Source organism: Myodes glareolus, chromosome 8, assembly GCF_982192425.1.
Source record: "Myodes glareolus chromosome 8, mMyoGla1.1, whole genome shotgun sequence".
NCBI lineage: Eukaryota > Metazoa > Chordata > Mammalia > Rodentia > Cricetidae > Myodes > Myodes glareolus.
The window spans coordinates 71,299,310-71,325,613 of record NC_142033.1 but is presented as its reverse complement, the minus strand read 5'-3'; the positions used below and the strand labels follow the sequence as shown (position 1 = coordinate 71,325,613).

General features: G+C 40.0%; 1 protein-coding gene across 7 annotated transcripts in view; it reads left to right on the top strand.

Annotated features, from left to right (window-relative positions):
- Grk4 (G protein-coupled receptor kinase 4) overlaps positions 1 to 25,577 on the top strand; it is a 79,607-nt gene extending 54,030 nt beyond the window's left edge. For 3 of the 7 annotated variants that reach the window (XM_048414799.3, XM_048414803.3, XM_048414798.3), the window contains 7 exons: positions 68 to 105; positions 1,774 to 1,863; positions 8,510 to 8,718; positions 18,963 to 19,106; positions 22,095 to 22,232; positions 22,800 to 22,937; positions 25,411 to 25,577. In XM_048414799.3, coding sequence (XP_048270756.1) covers positions 68 to 105; positions 1,774 to 1,863; positions 8,510 to 8,718; positions 18,963 to 19,106; positions 22,095 to 22,232; positions 22,800 to 22,937; positions 25,411 to 25,461 — 808 coding nt within the window. In that variant the 3' untranslated portion in view covers positions 25,462 to 25,577. The remainder of the gene's footprint in view (positions 1 to 67; positions 106 to 1,773; positions 1,864 to 8,509; positions 8,719 to 18,962; positions 19,107 to 22,094; positions 22,233 to 22,799; positions 22,938 to 25,410) is intronic. The other 4 variants (XM_085692019.2, XM_048414801.3, XM_085692020.2 and 1 more) reach the window with 2 other exon arrangements.
- Positions 25,578 to 26,304: the final 727 nt, after the last annotated feature.

Here is a 26,304-nt window from a genome sequence, read left to right as displayed (position 1 = left end):
CTGTTCTCAGTGCTCAGGAACTACAGTGCTGACTTCTGAATAACAGTTTTTGTTTCTTTCTTTATAGAGACCTAAAGCCAGAGAATATCCTACTTGATGATCATGGTAAGTAAAGAGAGTCTTATATACTTAAGGGTAGGCCTCTCAGAGAGACACATGTGTTTGAAAGCTAATGTGAACATAGCCAGTTAATGCAGACTGGAAACAATAACTAAAAGAAACTCTTTGGGATGTATCCTTAAAATCAACAATAACAACACAAACCAAACAGCTGCATTTCCATCACCTGTATTTTTGTACAAGCAGAGATATGAGCTGTTAATGATAAATGTATTGAAGTAGGTGAAAATAAACCCAAAGTGAGTATTTGCCCTCCTGTTGTTTTTTTTTTTTCTAGTGATCCATATTTATTTTTCTTTATTTCTTAGCTCTCTAAACTTGACATGCTTCCCTCAGTGCTGTTCCCTTGTCATATATCACATGTCACAGCTCAGGGGTGTGGGATTGCTGGTGTGGGGACCCTGTGGTGGTAGATGTGGACTGGCCCTAGTTGTCAGGTCCTTGTCAGCATCATGGGTGCTTCTGGTCTTAATGTCTCTGGATCTGAGAATGAACCCTATTGCTAGGATGCTGGCTGTGTTTACACTAACTAGGTTAGCAATATTAAGAAGGAGCTTCTGTCTATTGATTCATAGTGGCTAAAAGGAGAACATGACCAGAGCTAGAGCCATAATGATTGCTACTGAGAATAGTTTGATGTGACTGAGTCCTGAGGGCAAATATGGGGCATTATTAGTACATAGCTTTATGTCTGCTTCTGCCACTGCTTTCTGTTTGTTACCTAACTTATGTACCGTGAGGAGGAAAGGTGCTGGAAAAAAATAACTTTCCCAGGTTGTGTCTGCAGCATCCGACTCTAAGCTTGTGATGTGCTGCACTGCTGTATAGAATTGGCATTTGAAGTTGCTTTAAAAGGCAGGGAGAGGGGTTGGAGAGATGGCTCAGTGGTTAAGAGCATTTCCTGCTCTTCCAAAGGTCCTGAGTTCAATTCCCAGCAACCACATGGTGGCTCACAACCATCTGTAATGAGGTCTGGTGCCCTCTTCTGGCCTTCAGGCATACACGCAGAAAGAATATTGTATACATAATAAAATAAATAAATAAATATTTTTTAAAAAGGCAGGGAGAGGACATGTTATATTGTAGGACATGGAGTAGTTTACTAGGTGTGCTAATAAGATGAGTCTAAATCCAATGGAAGGTATCCTTAAAAGAATGTGTTTTGTAATTTATTACTTTCATAGGAATTTAACAAACATCAATGCCCTCCTATACATAAAACATTTGCATAGTTGAGGGCTCTAAGTAAAGGGTCTTAATTTCATTACTTCCACTGGTAGTTATAAGGAAACAATAAATATGGTACCTCTGTTTTTATCTAGTGGTTATCTACTATTAAAGGACGTCTTCAAGTATAAATCTAATTTCTTGCTGTTAATGAAACTCAATATGCTATATGAAATCTTACTACATGTGTAAAGTTAAATGTAACTTTTAGATATTGCTATTTTTATACATATTTGGTGTGTGTGTTTTATAGCACTGGGGATGGAATCTATAGCCTTTAATATGTTAGGCAAATGTTTTACTATTGAGCTATATTTTTAGCTCTCATCAGTGCTTTTTAGATGGACTTTGCCTCCCAGTTATTATTGTTACTAAAATGCTATTACTTCTTCCCATGATCTGTACATTGTGTTTGAACACACACAGGACACATCCGAATTTCAGATCTTGGTCTAGCTCTGGAAGTTCCAGAAGGGGAGATGGTTCGAGGAAGAGTTGGTACTGTTGGCTACATGTGTAAGTGAAAGATGACTTTGGTGGACTTTATCCTTCCTGCCAGGTGGCCCAGTGCTTTAGAATCCAGAGGAAAAAAAATAGCTTTTCATTTACTCAAATAGTATAAACCTCATTAAGTCATAAAAATAATGCCACATTGAAACACATTAATTTTAAAAATATTTGTATTATATTTATTATTGTGTATATATGTGTGTATACATATGTGTATGGCAGAGAACACATGTGGAAGTCAGAGGACAATTCAAGTGAGTCAGTTCTCCTTTCACAAAACTCAGGTAAGTCAAGTTTTAAGGCAAGCACTTTATCCATTGAGCCATCTTGCCATCCCCTGAAATAGCATTTAATAAAGCTAATTATCACTGTGATACTTTATATACAAACACAACAGTTCACATTCTTCAGGACTGAAAACAATGATTAGGTATAAATTCAGTTTTAAAAGAACAAGTCTTCTGGGGGGGACAGACTTGATGATATGTAGGATTAAAGGTGTGCACCACCATGCTTGGCTAATAGACCTCCTGCCGTTCTTTTATTGTTCAGGACTATTTTAGCTATCCTGGGGTTTTGTATTTCCATATAAAATTGAGAATTGTGCTTTCAAGGTCTGTGAAGAATTGTTTTGGAATTTTGATGGGAATTGCACTGAACCTGTAGATTGCTTTTGATAGGATGACCGTTTTTACTATGGATAATCCTATCAATCCATGAACATGGGAGATCTTTCCATTTTCTGTTATCTCTTTCAATTTTTTTCAAAGACTTGAAGTTTTTATTGTTTTATTGTCTTTCATTTGCTTGGTTAGAGTTATCCAAGAGATTTTATATTATTTGAAGCTGTTGTGAAAGGTGTCATTTCCCTGATTTCTTTCTCAGTCTGTCATTTTTATATAGGAGGGTTACTTGTTTTTGTGAGTTAATTTTGTACCCAGCTACTTGGTTAGAAAGTATTTATCAGCTATAGGAGTTCTCTGGTGGAATTTTTGGGGTCACTTATGTATACTATTGTATCATCTGCAAACAAAGATTTCTTGACTTCTTCCTTTCAAATTTCTATCCCTTTAATCTCCTTTAGTTGTCTTATTGCTCTAGCTAAGACTTCAGGTATTACATTGAATAGATATGGAGAGAGAACAAGAACCTTATCTTGTTCCTGATTTTAGTGAAATTGCTTGAGTTTCTCTTCATTTAAGTTGATAATGGCTATAGGCTTTCTGTAAACTTCCTTTATTATGTTTCAGTATATCCCTCGTATTCCTAATCTCTCCAGGACTTTTAACATGAGCATTGGATTTTGTTAAAGGCCTTCTTTTTCTTCATCTAATGAGATGATCATGTGGCTTTTTTCTTCCGTTTTGTTTATATAATGGATTGCATTTATTGATTTTCATATATTGAACCATCCCTGCATCTGTGGAATGGAGCCTACTTGATCATTGTGATGGTTTGCGTAGTTTTGGCCCCCATAGAGTCATGTACTTGAATGCTTGGCCTATAGGGAGTAGCACTACTAGGAAGTGTGGCCTTGTTGGAGGAAGTGTGTCACTATGGAGGTGGTCTTTGAAGCCTTATATGCTCAAGCTATGCCCAGTGTGGCACAGAGGTCTCCTTCTACTGTCTGTGGATCAATATGTAGAACTCTCAGCTCCTTCTTTAGTACCATATCTTCCTGTATGCCACGCATGTCCCGCTATTAATGATAATGGACTAAACCTCTGAAACTGTTAGTCAGACCCAATTAAATATTTTCCTTTATAAGAGTTGCCATGTCATGGTGTCTCTTTATAGCAGTAGGCAAGACTAACAAAGACAAACATGGTGGATGACCTTTTTGATGTGATTCTGGACTCAATTTACAACTATTTTATTGAGTATTTTTGCATCCATGTTCATAAAGGAAATTGGTCTGTAATTTTATTTCTTTGTTGGAACTTTGTGTGTTTTGGGTATCAGGATAACTATGGTCTCATAGAAGAATTTGGCAATGTTCCTTATGCTTCAATTTTATGGAACAATTTGAGGAGAGTTGGTGTTATCCCTGTTTCGAAAGTCCGGTAGAATTCTGCGCTACACCTTGCCCTGGACTTTTTTATTGTTGTTGTTGGAAAACTTTTTTTAAAATGTGCATTGGTGTTCTGCCTGCATGTGTGTCTGTGTGAGTGTGTTGGATCCCCTTCAACTAGAATTACAGACAGGTGTGAGCTGTAATATGGATGCTGGGAATTGAACCTGGATCTTCTGGGAAAGCTGTGAGTGCTCTTAACTGCTGAGCCATGTCTCCAGCCCCTGGCTGAGAAACTTTTAATGACTGCTTTTATTTCACTATGTGGTTATAGATCTGTTTAAATGGCTTATCTGATCTTGATGTAACTTTGGTAAGTGGTATATATGGAGAAAATTATCCATTTCTTTTAGATTTTCAGATTTTGTATTAGACAGGTTTTTAAAGTATGTTCTTACGATTCTCTGGATCTCCTTTGTATCTGTTGTTAGGTCCTCCTTTTCCTTTCTGATTTTGTTAATTTGGATATTCTCTTTCTCATACTTTTTAGTTAATTTGGGTAAGGGTTTGTCAGTCTTACTGATTTTTTTCAAAGAACTCTTTGTTTCATTGACTCTTTGTGTTGTTCCCTTTGTATCTATTTTATTGATTTCAGTCCTTGGTTATTATTTCTTTCCATCTACTCCTTTTGGGTATGATTTCATCTTTTTGTTCTAGAGCAGTGGTTCTAAATTTCCTAATGTTGTGACCCTTTAATACAGTTCCTCATGTTGTAGTGTGACCCCCAACAAAAATTATTTTGTTGCTCCTTCTACTGTTATGAATCGTAGTATAAGACCTTGAGGTTGAAAATCACTGTTCGAGAGTTTTCAGGTGTGATATCAAGTTGCTAGTATGAGATTACACCATTTTTTTTTTTAAACTTAGGGCCATGAACTTTTCTCTTACAACTATTTTTATTGTGTCCCATATATTTTGATATGATGTATATTAATTTTCATTCAATTCTAGAAAGTCTTTTTTTTATCTTTTGATCTATTTTTCATTCAGTAGAGCGTCATTCAGTTTCCATGATTTTGTAAGATTTCTTTTGTTTATATTGTTATTGATATCCAGCTTTAATCTATGGTAATCTGATAGGATGCAGGGAGTTATTTCAATTTTCTTGTGTCTGTTCAGACTTACTTTATGTTCAAGTATGTGGTCAATTTTGGAGTAAGTTCCATGGGGTGCACAGAAGAAGGTATATTCTTTTATTGTTGAGTGAAATGTTCTGTAAATATCTGATAGGTCCATTTGGTTTATAGCATGATAGCTCTAGCATTTTTTTGTTTAGTTTTTTTTTCTAGATGACCTGTTCCTTTGTGAGAATATGGTATCAAAGTCTCCCACTATCAGAGTATTGTGAAATATTTATTTACACTGTATGAAGATGTATCACTGTGATTGCTTTAATAAAGAGCCGAATGGGCAATAACTAACCAGGAGAAAGTAGGTGGGATTTCTGTAGGGAGAACTCTGGGAAGAAGAGATGCAGGGAGATGTCAGCGAGACATGGAGCAAGTCAGACATATGGTGCGAGAGATAATTGAGCCGTGTGGCAGAATGTAGATTTTAAAAAAATTTGAGTTAATTAAGTTATAAGAACTTAACTTATAACTTAACAAGCCAAAGCTTAAGGCCAAGCTTTCATAATTAATAATAAGTCTCTGTGTCATTATTTACAGTCTGGTAGTCCGAGAAAGTCCAATGGAAAAGCTTACTACATCAGTGTGTGAGGGTCAATATGTGATTTAAGCTGTAGTAGTGTTTCTTTTTTGTTTGTTTGTTTTTGTTTTTGTTTGTTTTGTTTTGTTTTTGAGACAGGATTTCTCTGTGTAGCTTTGGAGCCTGTCTTGGAACCCACTCTGTAGACCAGGCTGGCCTCGAACTCACAGAGATCCACCTGCCTCTGCCTCCTGAGTGCTGGGATTAAAGGCGTGCACCACCACCACCAGTGTGTAGTAGTGTTTCTTTTTACAAAAATGAGTGTTCTTGTGTTTGGGGCATAGATGGTAAGAATTTAAAGGTCTTCTTGGTGAATTTTTACTTTAATAAGTATGTAGTATCCTTACCTATCTCTTTGAATTAGTTTTGGTTTGAAGTCTGTTTTATCAGATATTAAAATGGCTACACCAGCTTGTTTCTTAGGTTCATTAGCTTGGAATATCTTTTCCCTGAAGCAATGTCTATCTTTAATGTTGAGGTGTATTTCTTGGATGCAGGAATTGAGTGGGTCCTGTTTTTGCATACATTCTGTTAGTCTTTGTTTTTTTTATTAGGGGAAATTGAGACAGAGATATTGAAAGATTTCAATGACCAATGATTGTTGAATTTTGTTTTGTTGTTTATGGTGGTGATCTTAGTGTGTGTGTGTGTGTTTATGCATATGTTTCCCTTCCTTGAATTTTAATAGTCTGGGATTATTTATTCTCTGTGTTTTCATGGTTGTGTTGGAATTTTCTTTCTAGCACTCTCTGTGGACTGAGTTTATAGAAAGTATTGCTTAAATTTTATTTTATCTTGGAATATCTTATTTTTCTATCTATGGTAATTTAGAGTCTTGCTGGATATAGTAGTCTGGGCTGACATCTTCTATATCAAAGTCTACAAAAAAAGGTCTCATTTTGTCTCTGTTAAATGAGTATTTTTCCCTTGATTTCTACTTTATCCCTAAAATTTAGGAGAGTGTTGTGATTATAGGGAATTTCTTCTGGACCTGTTTCCTGGCATGCTCAGCTGTTGTATTCCCAGGGTATGCCTGCTAGGTTTGGGAGGCTAGGATGAGTTCAGGGAAAGAAGTCTGGAGGAGATCTTTATGATCTGTTTTTCATAAGGTCAGAGAAGAAAGGGAGACTGCAGCAAGTTTTCTGCTATAGAGCTGGGGATGAGACTGGAGGGACTGGATCTGGAGGAGTGAAGGAGAGGTGTCGATCCACTGTCAGCCTACTTGTCCTCGCAGGTGTGACTCTTGAGGGAGTATGGGTTCCTGCTAGGGTTGGGTACTGGGACAAAGCAACAAGAGGGGGCAGTTAGAAGGGGATGATCTGTGGGATCCACAGGGGATGTGAACAAGGCAAGGAAGGCTTGCCCCGGTGTTCTGCTGCAGAGCTGGGGATAAGACTGGAGATTGACTCTGAAGGAACAGAGAGCTATGAGACATCTTTTTAAAGCAACTGATAATATGGCTACATGTTGACAAAGAAATCTGAACTGTATGTAAAAATTGTAGTTGGTACTGTGAAAAATATCTAGTTTTCAGTTATAAAAATTAAGGAACCCTGATATACAAAATAAGTGGGGAAACAGAGACTGTAAAAATATCCCAACACCTGAGTTGTCTGTGCATCAATGGCTGAGCCCATGAGTGCTCAGGTTGTTAGAATGACAACTGATGCTGCTTCCCTGAAGAATGACTGTTTCCTAACATGAACTCCATTACTTTCTAATGTTATCTAACATTAAAAGTTAGCCTGGCATCTTTGCAAATGCTTTGAGCATCTAGAGCAATGGCTCTCAACCTTCCTAATGTTGTGACCTTTAAATATAGTTCATGCTGTGATGACCCCCAGCCATAAAATTATTTTTGCTGCTTCTTCATAATTAATTTTGCTACTCTTGTGAATTGCAATGTCAAGTATCTGTGTTTCCGATGGTCTTTGGCTACCCCTGTGAAAGGGCAGTCAACCCCCAAAGGAATTGCGCTCCACACATTGAGAACCACTGATCCAGAGTGTCTGAGGATTTTTTTTTAAGTCTGCAGCCTTCTTTTTATAACTAGGAGTGGTGTCCATAGAGACTCCCAAGTTTTTGTGGTTCTGTGAGGGCAGAATCAGAAAGGCCACTGTTTCCTCATGCAGCTAGCATCCCATGCATGCTACCTACCTGATTCCTGGAAAATCAATCATGTTCAGATTATTTCAAAGATGTATGGGCAATGAATTCCAGCCTACCCTTAGTAGCTTCTAAGGGCATGGTGGGTCTCTCAGAGCCTGAAATTCCTCCCCTTGCAGGTTTCTGGGGTTTCTTCTGACTTGGGAACAGATGGCACTGCACTTGAGGCACCCATGGGAACAGTCGAGTGGAGGGAGCACCCCAGGAGGCAAGCTTTATTTCCAGTACCATTTTACCATATTACCCACCCTGCAGCCGTCAAGTTTATAAACTATAGATATAGATACAGCTTCAATTGTCCTATACACATCAAATAATCCAACTATTTGAAGTGTATAATTCAGTGGATATTAGTCTATTTACAATTGTTCATCCATCATTACTATTACTTTGTCTAATTTCAGAACATTTTTTATTCACTTCAGATTTTAATGATGTATTAGCAACCACCTATTCATCACTTTCTACTCCTGAACCTTTCAACCATAAGTTTCTGTTCAGTCTCTCTGGATTTGTATATTCTGTAAATGCCATATAAATATAATCATATGATCTTTGGCCATTTGTGTTTTTTTTTAACTTAGCATGTTTTTAAGGTTCTTAGATCATGTTGTAACAAACATTAAATAAATAATATATTGCTTGGGAATTAGTCATAAGTATGTAAAACTAAAGTTTAATAAAAAATTTTCTATATTTGTTATGTAGCTCCAGAAATTATCAATAATGAAAGGTATTCATTTAGTCCTGATTGGTGGGGACTTGGCTGTCTGCTATATGAAATGATTGAGGGACACTCTCCATTCAAAAAATACAAAGAGAAAGTCAGCCGGGAGGAGCTGGAAAGAAGAGTGAAGACTGAAACTGAGGAGTACTCGGAGAAGTTTTCAGAGGATGCCAAGTCCATCTGCAGCATGGTGGGTCAGCTTCCACAGAGATGGGGAAATGATTTCCTTGCTTCATCTAGTTCTTTTGATGGTTCAGAAGACAGTAGTCAAGTAGGCAGGCAGTCTTCAGAAGCAGGACAGCGACCCACTTCCCAGCTTATAACCCTGGTTCAGCAACAAAATCCAGTGCAGGTGAATTCAGCCTGGCCTCTTAGTAACCAGCCATCTTCCTGGTGTTCTTGCCTGTAATTTCATCTCAGGTAGACAATGAGAGCAGAGAGCAAAGTTCCTAGCCCAGGCTTGGGAAATGACCAGTCGATTAACTAGAGCAAAGCAGTGGAAAATTAGTTACTCCCCTCCTATATTGATGTTAGTGAAAGGAAGAATGGTGTCAAGTCACTCTGTTTTCAGAAAACAGCTGCTGAGTTTTGTTCATTTGAACAAGACTCATTTTATGTGAAATTCATTATAAAACTAATTTCTAATGTGTTTTGAAATGAGAATATTGTCTCTGCCAATTTATTTATTTATTTATTAAAAATTTCCACCTCCTCCACTCCTCCCATTTCCCCGCCACTCTACTCCCCCCTTCCCCTCCTTCTTCACTCCTAAGAACAGTCAGGGTTCCCTGTCCTGTGGGAAGTCCATGGTCCTCCCCGCTCCATCCAGGTCTAGGAAGGTGAGCATCCAAACAGACTAGGCTCCCACAAAGCCAGTTCATGCAGTAGAATCAAAGCCCAGTGCCTTTGTCCTTGGATTCTCAGTCAGCCTCCCCTTGTCAACCACATTCAGAGAGTCTGGTTTGATCACATGCTCGTTCAGTCCCAGTCCAGCTGGCCTTGGTGAGCTTCCATTAGATCAGTCCCACCTTCTTTGTGGGTGGACGCACCCTTCATGGTCCTGACTTCCTTGCTCATATTCTCCCTCCTTCTGCTCTTCATTTGGACCTTGGTAGCTCAGTCCAGTGCTCCAATGTGGGTCTCTGTCTCTATCTCCATCCATCGCCAGATGAAGGTTCTATGGTGATATGCAAGGTATTCATCAGTGTGGCTATGGGATAAGGCCAGTTCAGGCACCCTCTCCTCTGCTGCCCAAGGAACAAGCTTGGGACATCTCCTTGGATACCTGGGAACCCCTCTAGAGTCAAATCTCTTGCCAACCCTAAAATGGCTCCCTTAATTAAGATATCTACTTCCCTGTTCCCATTTCCACCCTTCCTCCATCTCAACCATCCCATTCCCCCAAGTTCTCCCCAATCCTCCCCTTCTCCCTTCTCTCTCCCCATCTCCTCTTACCCCCACCTTTCCCCCACCCCCATGCTCCCAACTTCTGCCTGGCAATCTTGTCTACTTCCAATATCCAGTAGGATAACTATATGTTTTTCTTTGGGTTCACCTACTCATTTAGCTTCTCTAGGATCATGAATTATAGGCTCAATGTCCTTTATTTATGGCCAGAATCCACTAATGAGTGAGTACATACCATATTCATCTTTTTGGGTCTGTGTTATCTTACTCAGTAAAGTGTTTTTTATTTACATCCATGTAACATGAGGGGCTGGCGTGTTGGGGTTTCTGTCCCGCCCAGTACCCCGCAGCCGGCAAATCCCAAAGAGAAAATCACACACAGGACTCCATAAGGTTATAAACTGATTGGCCCATTAGGTCAGGCTACTTATTAGCTGTTATAACTTATGTTACCCCATTATCCTTATCTATGTTAGCACATGGCTCCATACCTTTCTCAGCAGGACAAGTTACATGCTGCCTCTTCGGTGGTCTGCACAGGAGTGGCAGAGGAACTTCTCTGCTTCCCAGAATTCTCCTGTTCTCATTGCATCACCTCTCCTTCCTGTCTGGTTTTCCTGCCTATACTGCCTGCCTGGCCAATCAGCGTTTTATTAAAATATGATTGACAGAATACTGACAATTCTCCCGCATCACATCCATTTGCATGCAAAATTCTAGATGTCATTGCTTTTTACCGCTGAGTAAAACTCTAAAGTGTATATGTGCCACACCTTCTTTATCCATTCTTTTATTGAGGGGCACTTAGGTTGTTTCCAGGTTCTGGCTCTTACAAATAGTGCTGCTATGAACATAGTTGAACAAATGCTTTTGTAGTATGATTGGGCATCTCTTGGGTATATTCCCAAGAGTGGAATTGCTGGGTCCTGAGGTAAGTTGACTCCCAGTTTCCTGAGAAATCGCCACACTGATTTCCAAAGTGGTTGCACAAGTTTGCATTCCCACCAGCAATGGATGAGTGTTCCCCTTACTCCACATCCTCTCCAGCACAGGCTATCATTGGTGTTTTTGATTTTAGCTATTCTGACAGGTGTAAGATGGTATCTCAAAGTTGTTTTGATTTGCATTTCCCTGATCGCTAAGGAGGTTGAACTTGACCTTAAGTGTCTTTTGGCCATTTGAACTTCTTCTGTTGAGAATTCTTTGTTCAGTTCAGTACCCCATTTTTTAATTGGGTTAATTAGAGTTTTAATGTCTAGTTTCTTGAGTTCTTTATATATTTTGGAGATCAAACCTTTGTCTGATGTTGGTGAAGATCTTCTCCCATTCAGTAGGTTGCCTTTTTGTGTTAATGACAGTGTCCTTTGCTTTACAGAAGCTTCTCAGTTTCAGGAGGTCCCATTTATTCATTGTTGCTCTTATTGTCTGTGCTACTGGGGTTCTATGTAGGAAGTGGTCTCCTGTGCCCATGTGTTGCAGACTACTTCCCACTTTCTCTTCTATCAGGTTCAGTGTGATGAGATTAATATTGAGGTCTTTAATCCATTTGGACTTGAGTTTTGTGCTTGGTTATAGATATGGATCTATTTTCATTCTCCTACAGGTTGACATTCAGTTATGCCGGCACCATTTGTTAAAGATGCTTTCTTTCTTCCATTGTATAATTTTAGCTTCTTTGTTGAAAATCAGGAGTTCATAGGTTTGTGGGTTAATATCTGGGTCTTTGATTCGATTCCGTTGGTCATCATCTCTGTTTTTGTGCCATTACCAAGCTGTTTTCATTACTGTAGTTCTAATAGAGTTTGAAGTCAGGGATGGTAATGCCTCTGGAAGTACTTGTATTATATAGGATTGTTTAGGCTATCCTGGGTGTTTTGTTTTTCCATATAAAGTTGATTATTGTTCTCTCAAGGTCTGTGAAAAATTTTGTTGGGATTTTGATGGGGATTGCATTGAATCTATAGATTGCTTTTGGTAGAACTGCCATTTTACTATGTTGATCCTCCCAATCCAAGAGCATGGGAGATCCTTCCACTTTCTGGTATCCTCTTCAATTTCTTTCTTCAAGGACTTAAAGTTCTTGTCAAACAGATCTTTCACTTCCTTGGTTAGAGTTACCCCAAGATACTTTATGCTGTTTGTGGCTATCGTGAAAGGTGATGTTTCTCTGATTTCCCTTTCTGTATCTTTGTTCTTTGTGTCTAGGAGGGCAACTGATTTTTTGGAGTTGATCTTGTATCCTGCCACATTACTAAAGGTGTTGATCATCTGTAGGAATTCTTTGGTAGAGTTTTTGGGGTCGCTCATGTACACTATCATGTCATCTGAAAATAATGAAAGTTTGACTTCTTCCTTTCCACTTTGAATCCCCTTGATCTCCTTATGCTGTCTTATTGCCATTACTAGAACTTCAAGCACTATATTGAAGAGGTATGGAGAGAGTGGACAGCCTTGTCGTGTTCCTGATTTTAGTGGAATGGCTTTGAGTTTATCTTCATTTAATTTAATGTTAGCTGTCGGCTTGCTGTATATTGCTTTTATTATATTTAGGAATAAACCTTGTATCCCTAATCTCTCCAAGACCTTTATCATAAAAGGGTGTTGAATTTTGAATTTTGTCAAATGCTTTTTCAGCATCCAATGAAATGATCATATGCTTTTTTTCCTTCAGTTTATTTATATGATGGATTACATTGATAGATTTTCATATGTTGAACCAGCCCTGCCTCTCTGGGATGAAGCCTACTTGATCATAATGTATAATTTCTTGGATGTGTTCTTGGATTTGGTTTGCCAGTATTTTATTGAGAATTTTTGCATCTATGGTTTTGGTATCAGGGTAACTGTAGCTTCATAAAAGGAGTTTGTCAATGACTCTTCTGTTTCTATTTTGTGAAACACATTAAGGAGTATAGGTATTAGCTCTTCTTGGAAGTCCTGGTAGAATTCTACATTGAAACCATCTGGTCCAGGGCTTCTTTTGGTAGGGAGGTTTCTGATGACAGCTTCTAATTCCTCGCGACTTACAGGTCTATTTAAATTGTTCACCTGGTCTTGATTTAATTTTGGTATATGGTACTTAACTAAAAAAATATCCATTTCTTTCACATTTTCAATTTGTGGCATATAGGCTTTTGTAGTAAGATCTAATGATTCTCTGAATTTCCTCTGTGTCTGTGGTTATGTCCCCCTTTTCATTTCTGATCTTGTTAATTTGCGTGTTCTCTCTCTGCCGTTTGATTAGTTTGGATAGGGGTTTGTCAATCTTGTTGATTTTCTCCAGGAAACAGCTTTTTGTTTCATTGATTCTTTGGTTTGTTTTCTGTGTTTCTATTCTGTTTTGTTCAACCCTCAGTTTGATGATTTCCAGTCTTCTACTCCTCCTGGGTGAATCTGTCTCTTTTTTTACTAGAGCCTTCAGGTGTGCTGTTAAGTCTCTAATATGTGCTTTCTCCGTTTTCTTTATGTGGGCACTTAGTGCTATGAACTTTCCTCTTAGCACCGCTTTCATAGTGTCTCATAGGTTTGGGTATGTTGTGTCTTTATTTTCATTGAATTCAAGGAAGACTTTAATTTCTTTCTTTATTTCTTCCTTGACCTGGGGTGGTTCAGTAGTTGACTGTTCAGTTTCCATGAGTTTGTAGGGTTTTTGGGTTAGAATTGTTGTTGAATTTTAGCTTTATTCCATAGTGATCCGATAGTACACAGGTCTTTAGTACAATTTCTTTGTATCTATGGATGTTTGCTTTGTTACCAATTATGTGATCAATTTTTGAGAAGGTTCCATGAGATGCTGAGAAGGTATATTCTTTTCTGTTTGGGTGGAATGTTCTATAGATGTCTGTTAAGTCCATTTGGTCCATTGCATCTGTTAGTTCTCTTATTTTCTGTTAAGTTTCTCTCTGGTTGACCTGTGAGACTGGTGAGAGAGGAGTGTTGAAATCTCCCACTATTAGTGTGTGGGGCTTGATGTATTTTTTTTTTTACATATGTGGGTGCTTTTATATTAGGGGCATAGATATTCAGGATTGACACTTCCTCCTGATAAATTGTTCCTGTTATGAGTATAAATTGTTCATCTCCATTTCTTCTGATTGATTTTAGTTTGAAATCAATTTTGTTAGATATTAGTATAGCCACACCCACTTGTTTCTTTGGTCCATTTGATTGGAAAACCTTTTCCCAACCCTTTACTCTGAGGTAGTGTGTGTCTTTGAGTTTGAGGTGTGTTTCTTGTAAACAGCAGAATGTTGGATCCTGTTTTCGTGTCCATTCTTTTAACATGTGCCTTTTTATAGGTGAATTGAGTCCATTGATATTAAGTGATGTTAATGACCAGTGGTTGTTAACTCCGGTTATTTTTTCTGGTGGTAGTGTTTGTGTGTTTCCATTCTTTGAGTTGTGCTGGTGGAGGGTTGTCAGATGCTTGTGTTATTATGGGTGTTGTTGGCTTCCTTGGTTGTTTGTGATTTTCCTTCTAGTATTTTCTGTAAGGCTGAGTTTGTGGCTATGTCTTTGGCCATATTACCCTGAACAAGCCCGATCTTGTCTGCCATTTTTTTAAAAATCATCACAGACACTCTGATTTGAAGGAATGTATGGGCTAGACTGACATGTACCTTACAGATTTGATTATTGTTTTAGGACTGTCACCTTCCATGTGACATGATGATGCCAGAGAACAAATTTTAACCCATGATGACAGAATGAACCAGAAGCAAATGGGTGCCATCTGCCCTCAGGGCACCCAGTTTTTCACCAACTGCTGACTGCCTATACACTAAAAATTGTCACTTGCTTACCTTAATATTGTGCCTATAGGCTTTCTTTTTTTCTTTTGAGGCCTGTCCTTTGTATCATCTTTAAAGTTTTTCTTTCAGCAAGGAAATACCTTCTATCTTCTTAGTACTCTCCTAGGCACTAGGACTGCAGCAGTCAGTAAGAGAGGGAAGAAATCCTGTTTCTTCAGTGTTCTCATTTTGTTGCAGGGTGGGTAGCCTCTAACAGTAAGCAGAACAGATATGACAAATGTACTGGCTGCCAGAGAACAATGCGTATTATTTGGAATTAGAAGCATGGGGGCTGATGAGACACCATATTTGGTAGGATTTGGGGGACAAAGAGCTGAAGAAAATGTGTGTATGTAGATGTGGCATGGATAGCATTGATAGAAGGGCAGATGTGAGAAGTGTTCAGATTCTGGATGGATCTTGTAGGAATTGCTGAAGTGGTTAAAGAGGGGGCAAGGCTGAATCCCAAACTGACAGAGTAGCAGCATTTAATGGGGGAAACACGACTACTTGTGTAGGGGAGGTGTACTTGCTAGATCAAAAGCCTTGGGTAGGGGAAAGAGAGGCCCTAGTGTACAAGGAAGTTGTGAGCAGTTCCCTTTCATAGTTTGGGGGCTGTGAAAGTGGTAGATTTGCAGTGGAACTTCTGTTTTCTTATTCCCTCAGCATCATCGGGGAAAGGATAGGGGGAGAAATGTTGTGAGTATGGGTGCAGATAAGGTACGCAGCAGCATTTAGAGAAGATGAAGCCGAAGACCTGGGGGAAGCAAGAGGTTTCCTCATAGGCATCAAGTGTGTGCATAGGGAGATGCTTTCCGTAATCCATTGGTATTTTGTTCCTGCCCTGCTCTGTGCAGGGACATGGGCCTGGAGACAGCAGAGAGCTATCTTTGCCCTGCTTTCCACTTTGGGCAGGCAGGTATGATGAAGCAGGTACGGAGACTTGCAGGGAAGCTCGCTGAGTGCAAAAGAGAACTGAGTACTGGATCATACAGTCTTAAGTTGATGAAGAAAAGTGACATAAGGAAAGGCAAGTAGAAAGACAGTAGGTGATTCTAGCCAAGTGTGAGCTGTGGGCTGTTGGAAATGAGGCATCCCAGACCAGGCTTAGGGCAATTGGAGGGATACACAGACAAGAAAGTTTTTGAGAAGCATCTGGTGAGACCATGCTGGTCCTGAGGAACCTAGTTTGTGACTCAGGGAGAGAGTGGCTTGACAAAGTAGGAGATAAAGGGGTGGGCCTTTGTAGATGTGAGAATGGCCAACAATTATGCCTATTACTGGTAACTTATGTGAGTTGATACTATCTGGGGAATAATTATTTGGAGTGCTTCATTTTGTTTATATATACAAAATGGTGGGTGTTACGGATTTGTCACTGAGCTGTGGAATCCTTCTGGCTTTCTTCCCAGCTAGCCTACTCAGCTTGTAGCTGACAGCATTTCAGTGTTTTGATCAAGCTACTTTTGCATTTGGCTTTGTAAATATTGACTGAGTGCTTGCTGTACACAGGACACTGACAGAGCTGTAATGTGAAAGCAGAGATGGAGCCTGCCCCCAAAGAGCTCATAGTTTAATCTTAGGCCTACATTCATAAGAATGACTAACAGGAGGCAGAATTTGGGTACTGTAAATTTAAGAAGGGCTCAAGAGTTTCAAGAATGAAATTCTTGTTATGCCAGAGGCCCTGGGGAAGAATGTAGGGTCTGAACAAAGGGTAGCTTTTTATTATTGTTGTTTTGAGTCAGGGTTTCTCTGTGTAGTCTTGGCCATCTTTGAACTTGCTCTGTAGACCTGGCTGGTCTTGAATTTAGAGATTCGCCTGCCTCTGCCTCCCAAGTGCTGGGACTAAAGGTGTGCACCACCACCACCCAGATAAAGAACAGCTTTTGTAAGTAGGCTAACTTGCAATTGGCTTCGTCTTAGCATCCTCTGTCTTACCTCTCTAAGCCTCAGTCTGTTGTCTATAAGATGCAGATGAGACAAGATCAAGTAATGAAGGTAAGTTGTTGAGATACATATTCCTTGTCTTAGTTTTTTTTTCCTGTTGTGATAAAACACCCTGATAAAAACAACTTAAGGGAAAAAGGGCTTATTTGACTCATAACTGCAGGTTATAGTCTGTCACTGCAGGGAAGTCAAGGCAGCTGGAACTTGAAGCAACTATTCACATCACATCTACCCTCAACAACAATACAAAAATACCAGTTCTCATCTACCTATCTCCATTCAATCCAGGACCCAGACTATCAAATGTGCAGCCCACATTAAGAGTGGGTCTTCCTACTTCAGTTAATTCAATTAAGAAAATCCCTCACAAGAATGCCAGAAGTCCTACCCTCGGGACTGTTTTCTTCTTACTGGGTTGCCTTGTCCAGCCTTGATATGAGGGTTTGTGTCTAGTCTTACTATAATTTCTTATGCTGTATTCAGTTGATATCTCTGAGAGGCCTGTTTGTTTTCTTTCTTTTTGAAAGGACATGGAGGAGGAGTGGATCTGGGGGAGAGGGGAAGTAGGAGGGAGACTAGGAGGAGTGGAGGGAGGGGAAACTTTGGTTAGGATGTAATGTTTGAGAGTTAAAAATAAAAATAAAATAAAAAGAATGCATACAAGTAAGCCTAATCTGGGCAATGCTTTTTAAGACTCCCTAGATTGTGTTCATTTAACAGCTAAATTTAACCTTCATGTTCAGTAACTACCGAGAAGAGAAACGGCTCTTAAACAATGGGTTAAATTTCCCACAGATGGATTGTAGGAAAGCATCTTAGGATACGTAGATAACTTGCTCGAGAGCAGAGAGGGGGATATGCAGAGGGACAAGAACTGGAGCCAATCTTTTTTGAGTGATAATAATTGTGAAGAAAGGCTTATTTGAATTTGTGACAGTTATAAAAATGTAAAGAATACTTTTAAAAGTCTGTTAGATGTGTAGTAGGCACATGGCTATAACCCCAGCACTCTGGAGGTACAGATATGCATATGACGATTTCGACATCTACTTAGACTACAAGATCCTATCTTGAAAAAACCCAGGAGATGGTTCAGTGGGTTCAAAAATTCATCACATAAGCCTGATGACCTGAGTTTTATCTACAGAATCTATGCCAAAAGCCAGATGTGCTGGCACACATCTGTAATCCCTGTACTCCTAGGATAAGAAAAGATGGTAGAGATAGGAGGATCATCTGGAAGTTTGTGGGGTCAGCTAACCTGGAATACACAGTACAACAGCAGAAACAATGAGGCACTCTGCCTCAACAAAGTGGAAGGCAAGGATAGATCTCTGATCTGGAAAACTGTCTCCGACCTCCACACATGCACTGTGGCATGTACTTACATTCACACAAGTACATAAATAAAACTAAAAAGGAGGGAAAGCAGAGATGATGATAGAGATGGGAGAGAGACAGAGACAGGGAGTTAAGTTTATACAGTTTCTAAAAGGGGGCTTACTAAATTTTTTACTTACTTGGGGTCCTTAGTACTCTAATGAATAAAGGTTTCTTTTTATAAATTCAATGGCATTAATATATTGTTTCTGAATTCATAACTCTATTTCCTTAATAATTATCTCTTAGTTTTTATAACATGTTTTATTTGAAGGTTAGTTTATTCAGATTGCTGGATTCTTTGTTTTGTTTTTCAGATAGCATCTGTATAACACTAGCTTGCTTAGAACTCATTATGTAGATCAGGTTGGCCTCAGACTCACAGAGAGATCCACCTGTCTCTGGCCAAGTGCTGAGATTAAAGGGGTACACAATGAGGCACAGCATTTCAAGCTTCCATCTCTTGATCACTCGTGGCAAGACTTGAGTTTTACCTTTTGTGAAACCATAACCTACTTAGTTAAGTCTGAAATTGTACAGTGTGGTTGATACTTGGAAACTGTAGTGGCTATTTGTTTGAATATATGTCCTCTCTGCCACTCCTACTTCTTTTTAAAAAAAAATATTTATTTATTTATTTATTTATTTATTTATTATGTATACAATTTTCTGTCTGTGTGTATGTCTGCAGGCCAAAAGAGGGCACTAGACCTCATTACAGATGGTTGTGAGCCATCATGTGGTTGCTGGGAATTGAACTCAGGACCTTTGGAAGAGCAGGCAATGCTCTTAACCATTGAGCCATCTCTCCAGCCCCCACTCCTACTTCTTAGGTTGTTAAAGAGGACAGTTTTGAGTTTACATTTCAATCCTAATAGCTTCACTTGACTGTTTCTCTTTTGTGTAGTTACTCATCAAGGATCCAAGACATCGACTAGGCTGTCAGAATGATGGAGATGGAGCTGCTGCTGTAAAGCAGCACCCAGTGTTCAAGGACATTAACTTCAGCAGGCTGGAAGCAAATATGTTAGATCCCCCTTTCTATCCTGATGTAAGTATGCTACCTAGAGTAACTAGGTCCCCAAAACACTGATTCCCATGACAGTCTTTTGGTTAAAACACACTTGATGCAGGCAGCATGTGAGTTCTGCTCTATGAGATCTATTATTTATTTCTGCTTCTTCTTCTGCCTATATCCCACCACCTCCACAGCCTCAGGCAGACCTTAGTAGTTCTCTGACTCCCAGGCCTGGGGCGTGCAGTCTGTCACTGATGGGATAGCCAAACTCCTGTCCTCCCAATTCTCAGTGCCATTTCAGACCTCCTTGGCATGCTCTTCAAGGCTCTCTGTGTACCAGTATTCCTGATCAGATCTCAGTACTCTGTTCACCTTCATACCTGTGTTCACTCATTGCACTGAGTGTACACAACTGCTTTGTTCTGGAATGTGCATCCCTCTGGAGCTGTCACATGTGCGCTTCCTCATGAGTATGCTATTGAGACCAAAATGGTTATGCCTCCAAAAGTACAGGGACTGGTGCTTGTCAGTGTCTGGTATATAATATAGTACATAATAAATGAACGTGGTAAAATAGTACATAGTAAGTGAACTACTGATGATGGATAATTGAATGAAGATAGCCTGTACTCCACCATTAGCAGTCAACTATAGACACATTCTAAAATTGGAAAGATAAGTTAAATTTTCATTGTTGGAATTTAGATCCATAATTGATATTTTTTCTATTTTTATTTTATTTAAAAAATATCTTTTTTCATTTTACATACAAATCCCAGTTCCTACTCCCTCTCCTCCTCCCATTCCCTCCATCTGCTCCTCCTTCCACCCAACCCCCCATCCACTTCTCAGAGAGAGTAAGGCACATTGCTTTGAAGAAGGATCAAGGACCTCCCTACTGTATCTAGGTTGAGCAAGGTATTCATCAAAAGAGAATGGGTTCCAAAATTCTAGTACAAGCAATAGGGATAAATCCTGGTGTCACTGCCAGTGGCCCCGCAGTCTGCCCCAGCCATACAACTGTCATCCACATTCCAAGGGCCTAGTTTGCTCCTATGCTGGTTCTTTCTGTCCAGGCAGAGTTGATCAGCTCCCATTAGATTAGGTAAGCTGTTTCAGTGGGAATCCCCATCAAGGTCTGACTTCTTTCTCATACTTTCACTCTTCCCACTCTTCCACTGGACTTTGGGAACTCGGCCCAGTGTTCCACGGTGGATCTCTGCCTCTGCTTCCATTAGTTGCTGGATGAAGGTTCTATGGTGACATGTAAGATGGCCATTAATCTGACTACAGGGCAAGGCCAGTTGGACACCCTTTCCACTATTGCTTAGGGTCTTAGCTGGGGTCATTTTTGTGGATTCCTGGGAATTTGACTAGTGCCAGGTTTCTTGATAGCCCCATAATGGCTTCCTCAATCAAGATATCCCTTTCCTTGCTCTCAGTTTCTGCCCTTCCTCCATCTTGACTATCCCATTTCCTCAAGTTTTCCTTCCCCTTTCTCTTCTCCCCTTCTCCTCCCCTTTTGACTTCCCTTCCTCACCTCAATTGAGATATTTTTATTTGTAAAACTTCTTCAAAACTTGTGTTTGTTTTATATCCATCATATTTGTTATAGTGTAACTGCTTCCTTGGGAGTAAGTTTTACTTGAGCTATTCAGGGCATATCCACTATCTCCAGCACAGATCTAGGTATGGAAGCAAAGGTAGAGCTAAGTAAACAAGGGAGTGTCTCTGCTTATAGAGATAGGCAGGAACACAAACTGACTGGCACATGCTGGGAAAGTGATTAGCATGATGACCTGGACTTCATATAGCTGTCAGGTCTGGAGACGGGGCTGCTTGGGTCAAACGTGGTCTTGGGAAGGAGGGAGATCACCTTGAACTGGGTTCATCCTAAACTGTCTGTGTTCTTGGTTTAAACAATTTGCCCCATTTGAAGGCAGTTGAGCAAACTCTGGACATTTTGCTTGCAGAATTAAGGTTCTTAGTTTTGTAGGGCTGTATGGGTCTGGGCTTTTGGCTTAGACTGTTCCAAGAGAGGGCTTGCCAGTCCTTCTATCCTTCACTTTGTGGAATAGACGAGAATAGGAACAGGTTGACCAGTGACCTGTAGATTACCACTTTATTGACACTCATCATTTGCTCAACCCAGCAAACGGGGCAGTGACTCATCAGGACTGTTAGTCCTGATGTTAGTGTATTTTGCAGTAGTAGGTGAAGGCTCCTTAGCTGTAGAGTTCTGTGCTTTGTGTTCTCTTTAGTCCCAGAAGTGCAAGCAAAGCTCTGCTGGAATGGAGGCCTGGGTTTTGACAGCCCTATATGCTTACTTAATCTAGAGGAGAAATTGCTAGCACGAAAGTTGTTTCTACTTTTCATCAAAATGCTAAGCAGGTCCTTTGCAGGTAGGCCAGAAGTGATGTAAAACTAGTGGATCCCACAGCTGGTGGTCTCTATGCCTGTTTACAGCTCTCTCTGTGTCCCTACAGAAGCAACTCATCCCCTTCTTCTATAGTTGTAATCTGTTTTCTTCTGCAGAGAAGAAAAGGGGTCCTCATGAACACATGTGGTGGTGGGGGGAACTGGAAAAGAGACACCATCAGATCTGTGACACTGAGAGTGCCCTGAGAAAAGTGACAGGAACTGCTCTGTCACGGAAGATACTAGAAAATTAGTTTGAAAGAACCTTGGTAGTGAACAGGGTAGGAGGAAATATGTGTGGATTTTGTAATAAAGGGATCTCAGAGCTACTTTAGGACTGGGAATGTAGTTAAGTGGTGGAGTGCTTGCCCAACATGTGCAGGCCCTATGTTCAATTCTCAGCGGCTGACAAAAGCAAAATATCTTTTATAAGCTAGATATAACATCTGGGGATGGTCAAGGCAGCCAGATTGTGAATTCAGGGAGAGCCTAGGCTACCTATTCCTGTCTCAAAAATCCAGAAAGAAACAAAACCATACAACAAAACAAGAGTTACTCTAGTTGTCTCACAGGTTGATGCCTCTCTTTGTTCTTGGTGCCCAGCCTCAGGCCATTTATTGTAAGGATATCTTGGATATTGGGCAGTTCTCTGTTGTGAAAGGAGTCAACCTGGACAGCAGCGATGAAGCCTTCTACACCCAATTTGCTACAGGGTGTGTCACCATCCCCTGGCAGAATGAGGTACTGCTCTTTCTAACAGAGTAGGTTTATGCTAGTTTCAACAATGACTTCTCTCTCTCTCTCTCTCTCTCTCTCTCTCTCTCTCTCTCTCTCTCTCTCTCTCTGTGTGTGTGTGTGTGTGTGTGTGTGTGTGTGTGTCTGCAAAATACATTTATGCAAAAGATTTGACCAGGAGGACTAGATGATGGGTAAACCAAGACCGTGTCAGCAGTTCCAGAAGCATGACAGCTACTCTGGTCTCAATTACACGAGGCAGGCAAAAGGTGATCTTAGGATTTGCCTGTCACCCTGGAGTCAATCTTCCTTAGCAGCACTAACTGGCTGCTTGGCTCCATTGGAATTAGCTTTTTTTTTCGGGGGAAGTTCACTTAGAGAAAGGGGAACAAGAGGCCACTTTATTCCAAGAAGAGGTCAGAAACCGGGAATCCAGGAATGTGGAGCCAGAGAAGGTCTGGAAACTATGATGTGCCCCACATTGTCATCAGATGCTGGGTGGGAGCCAATAATGCGGGGAGATCACTGACTTCCTGGTGTCTCCAAAGTCCATCCTGTCTTCTGTGCACACAGATGATTGAATCTGGATGTTTCAAGGACATCAATGAAAATGAAGATGAGGGAGATTTGCCATCACATAAAAAAGAGAAGATGTGTCCCTCCATTCTCAGACCAAAGAGAAATTTCTTCCGTAGACTCTTCAGAAGAGGGGTAAAAAAATATTTTGTAAAAAGTAAACTGTTGTGACTGGGGTTCTGCTTAGGGTAGAACATTTGCATAGTGTGATCAAGGGCTTTGGTTCTAAGAAACAGGTATGGGCATGTGGATTCCACCCTTCACATGTCTGTATGTGTATCAGAAGGAAAATCCTTTCTAAGGGAAACATCTCTTCCTTTTTGTTTTGTTTTGTTTTGTTTTGTTTTTTGAGACAGGGTTTCTCTGTAGCCTTGGCTGTCCTAGAACTCGTTTTGTAGGCCAGGCTGGTCTCTAACTCGGAGATCTGTCTGCCTCTGTCTCCTGAGTACTGGGATTAAAGGTGTGTACCACTAGTTACTTTCTTTCCTTTCTGCAATGCCTCATATAAGAAATTTCAACCTGGGTGTAGCTCACATGTAGGAGGCTGAGGTAGAAGAATCACTGTGATTTTGAGGCCAGCTCACTACATAGTGAGTTGTTATCGGAGAGAAGGAAGAAGAGACAAGTAGACAGACAAGCAGACACACACACACACACACACACACACACACACACACAGAGAGAGAGAGAGAGAGAGAGAGAGAGAGAGAGAGAGAGAGAGATTGATTTCATATAGTTTAAAAGCCATATGGTTCTATTTAAAATTTACCCAAAGAACCAATGCTGCTTGCTGTTAGTGGAAAGACTGTTTTGATCTACAAGGCAACGACTTGTTAGTACTGAAGCTGCTTCCTGGTTTGGTGACAAAGCGTTTGACCTAGCTCAAAGGTCAGCATCTAATTGAATTCCCACAAACAATGCATGTTTTAGTTCTCGATGTTCTGATTCCAACCGCTGCTCTCTCATGTCTACATACACAAGAAAAGCAGGTTCCCTTCTAACACTGGAAATCCTTTGGAGAGACTTTCTGTAGTAGTATTACTTTTGTTTATTTTCTTCCTCGTGTATCCCAGGCTGGTTTTGGACTTGTTATGTAGCAAAAGAAGACCCTGGACTCCTGATCCTCCTGCCTTAGGCTCTTGAGTGCTGGGGTTAAAAGTGTGTACCAACACACCTGACAAGGTCAGAAAATAATTTCATCAAGTAAAAAATCCTATGAGTGTATTGATTTGTCTGAACCTATCAATTCTTTTATTTTTTTTTTTTTGTTGTGTTTTCAAGACAGGATTTTTCTGTGTGTCAACTCTGCTGTCCTGGAACTCACTCTGTAGACTAGGCTGCTTTTGAACTCATAGAAAGTCAACTGCCTCTGCCTCCCAAGTGCTGGATTTAAAGGCATGCACCACCACTGCCTGGCTCAATTTTCTTTTCTTTCTTTCTTTCTTTTTTTTTTTTTTTTTTTTTTTTTGGTTGTTGTTAAGACCACATTTTCTTTCACAACTAGGGGATAGCTATATGAACTGAACTCATCAGTCTATTTCTGCACACAGTTAAGTCCTTGGGCATCGCTCTTTGTTCTGAGCCCTTAATGATATCCAATAGAGTGCTTTCCACAGAGAGAATAGAGTTGTGCCATGTGGAGCGCCTTCTTACCATGGCACTTATTGGCGAAAGAGCCAGTGAACCTCATTTGTCTTGTGTACTCATTCAGCTATTGAATTTGATTTAGCACGCAACAGTCACAAAACAGCAAAACTCATCTTGAGGCAGTATATCTGTATGTAAATTAGGCATATGCCTTTAAAATTACTTTTAGCAGTATAGGGACTGAAGTTAGGACCTTGTGTATATCTGATAAGTACTCTAACACGGAGCTATATCCCCGCACCTTGCACCTTTTATTTTTTTTAATATTTATTTATTTATACAATATTCTGTCTGTGTGTATGTCTACATGCCAGAAGAGGGCACCAGATCTCATTACAGATGGTTGTGAGCCACCATGTGGTTGCAGGGAATTGAACTCAGGACCTTTGGAAGAGCAGGCAATGCTCTTAACCACTGAGCCATCTCTCCAGTTCCCTGCACCTTTTATTTTTAAAACATTTTTGAAACAGGGTCTCACTAGCCTAGGGATGCCTGGGCTAGTCTTGAATTTGAGATTCTCTTGGCTCAGCTTCTTGAGTAGCTGGGTCTACATTTAGAATTCCATTTCTTAAATAAGAAAAATGCATTTAGAGTTTTGCTTACCTCACAATTAGTATCCTCCCAGTTTCTAGAACATTATATTATTTGTTCCTAGGCATCTTTGGAGATTGGTTTCAAGATGCCAAAGTCTAAAAGTGATTAAGTCTCTTTCATAAATGGACAGTGTATATATAAATCACCTCTAGATTACTTACAATGCAGAGTACAATATACAAATAGTTGTCATACCCTTTTAAAACTTACTTGGCATTGTCATATGACTTAAAAATTTTTTTCTCAATATTTTTGATTCGGGGTTGGTTGAGTTCATACTTATAGCCCTCTTGACTACTCAAGCAAAACAAAGCCATCTTGACATTAGAGACATGGCTGAGGCTGGCCATTGTGCTATGTGTTGCAGGGCTGCCTGAGCAATGCTCTCAGTGAGGAGGGGGAGCCAACACAACGCTGACCGTTCACTGTGCCGACCACAGAACAAGACCCTGGTGTTAAGAAGGAACCCATCACATACTCAGTGTCTTGTCCTTTCTGTGAATTGTAATAAACAGTCTATGACACTGTTTATAATGTGCTTTCATATATTTTTACATTAATATCTGCACTGTCTGTTTACTGAAGCTGTGTTAAAGAAGCATGAGAACACCACTGTGTACCCTGAAGCTCCCAAGTATGGATGGATGTCTTCTACATTGGAGCAGTTCTCAGAAGTCCTGTTCCTGTTTGTCTGTACCACACTGTCCAGTTTTCCTTGAAATTTGCTGAGGTTCTTACGGAACTTTAGTGCTACTTTTTAAATTGTTAATTCAAAACTCTCACAGATGAATCATAGGTCCTTCCTTTATTTTAAATTTCCCCTGACTGCTTTGGTACTCACTCATCCCTGGAGGTCTGGGTAACATTTGGTTAAATGTTACCTGAAGCTACACATAATCTTCCTGGGCCTGTGCTACATCATATACAAAGTGAAAAAGTTTTCCGATGGTTCATTGAGGTCTCTTATGCTCTGACTCAAATGTAGTTCCAGCCAGTTTCCTCCTTCTTCATCCACTTGGACTATTCCTTACTGAGCTGAAAATGGTTCTTTGAGCCTCTAAAATTGCCAAATGGGTCACATTTCTGTTTTACCCCTGCTGCTTGGACCATGATGAGTGCTGTGGAAATCTTGCATCATACTTCTTGACATACATCTTGGAGGCCAAGTGGAGTTGTTAGTCATGCTCTGAAACATGAAAGAATACCTCTGGTCTTGATCTTTTAATATGGAAATAACTGGGCTCAAGAAAGAATATAGCGG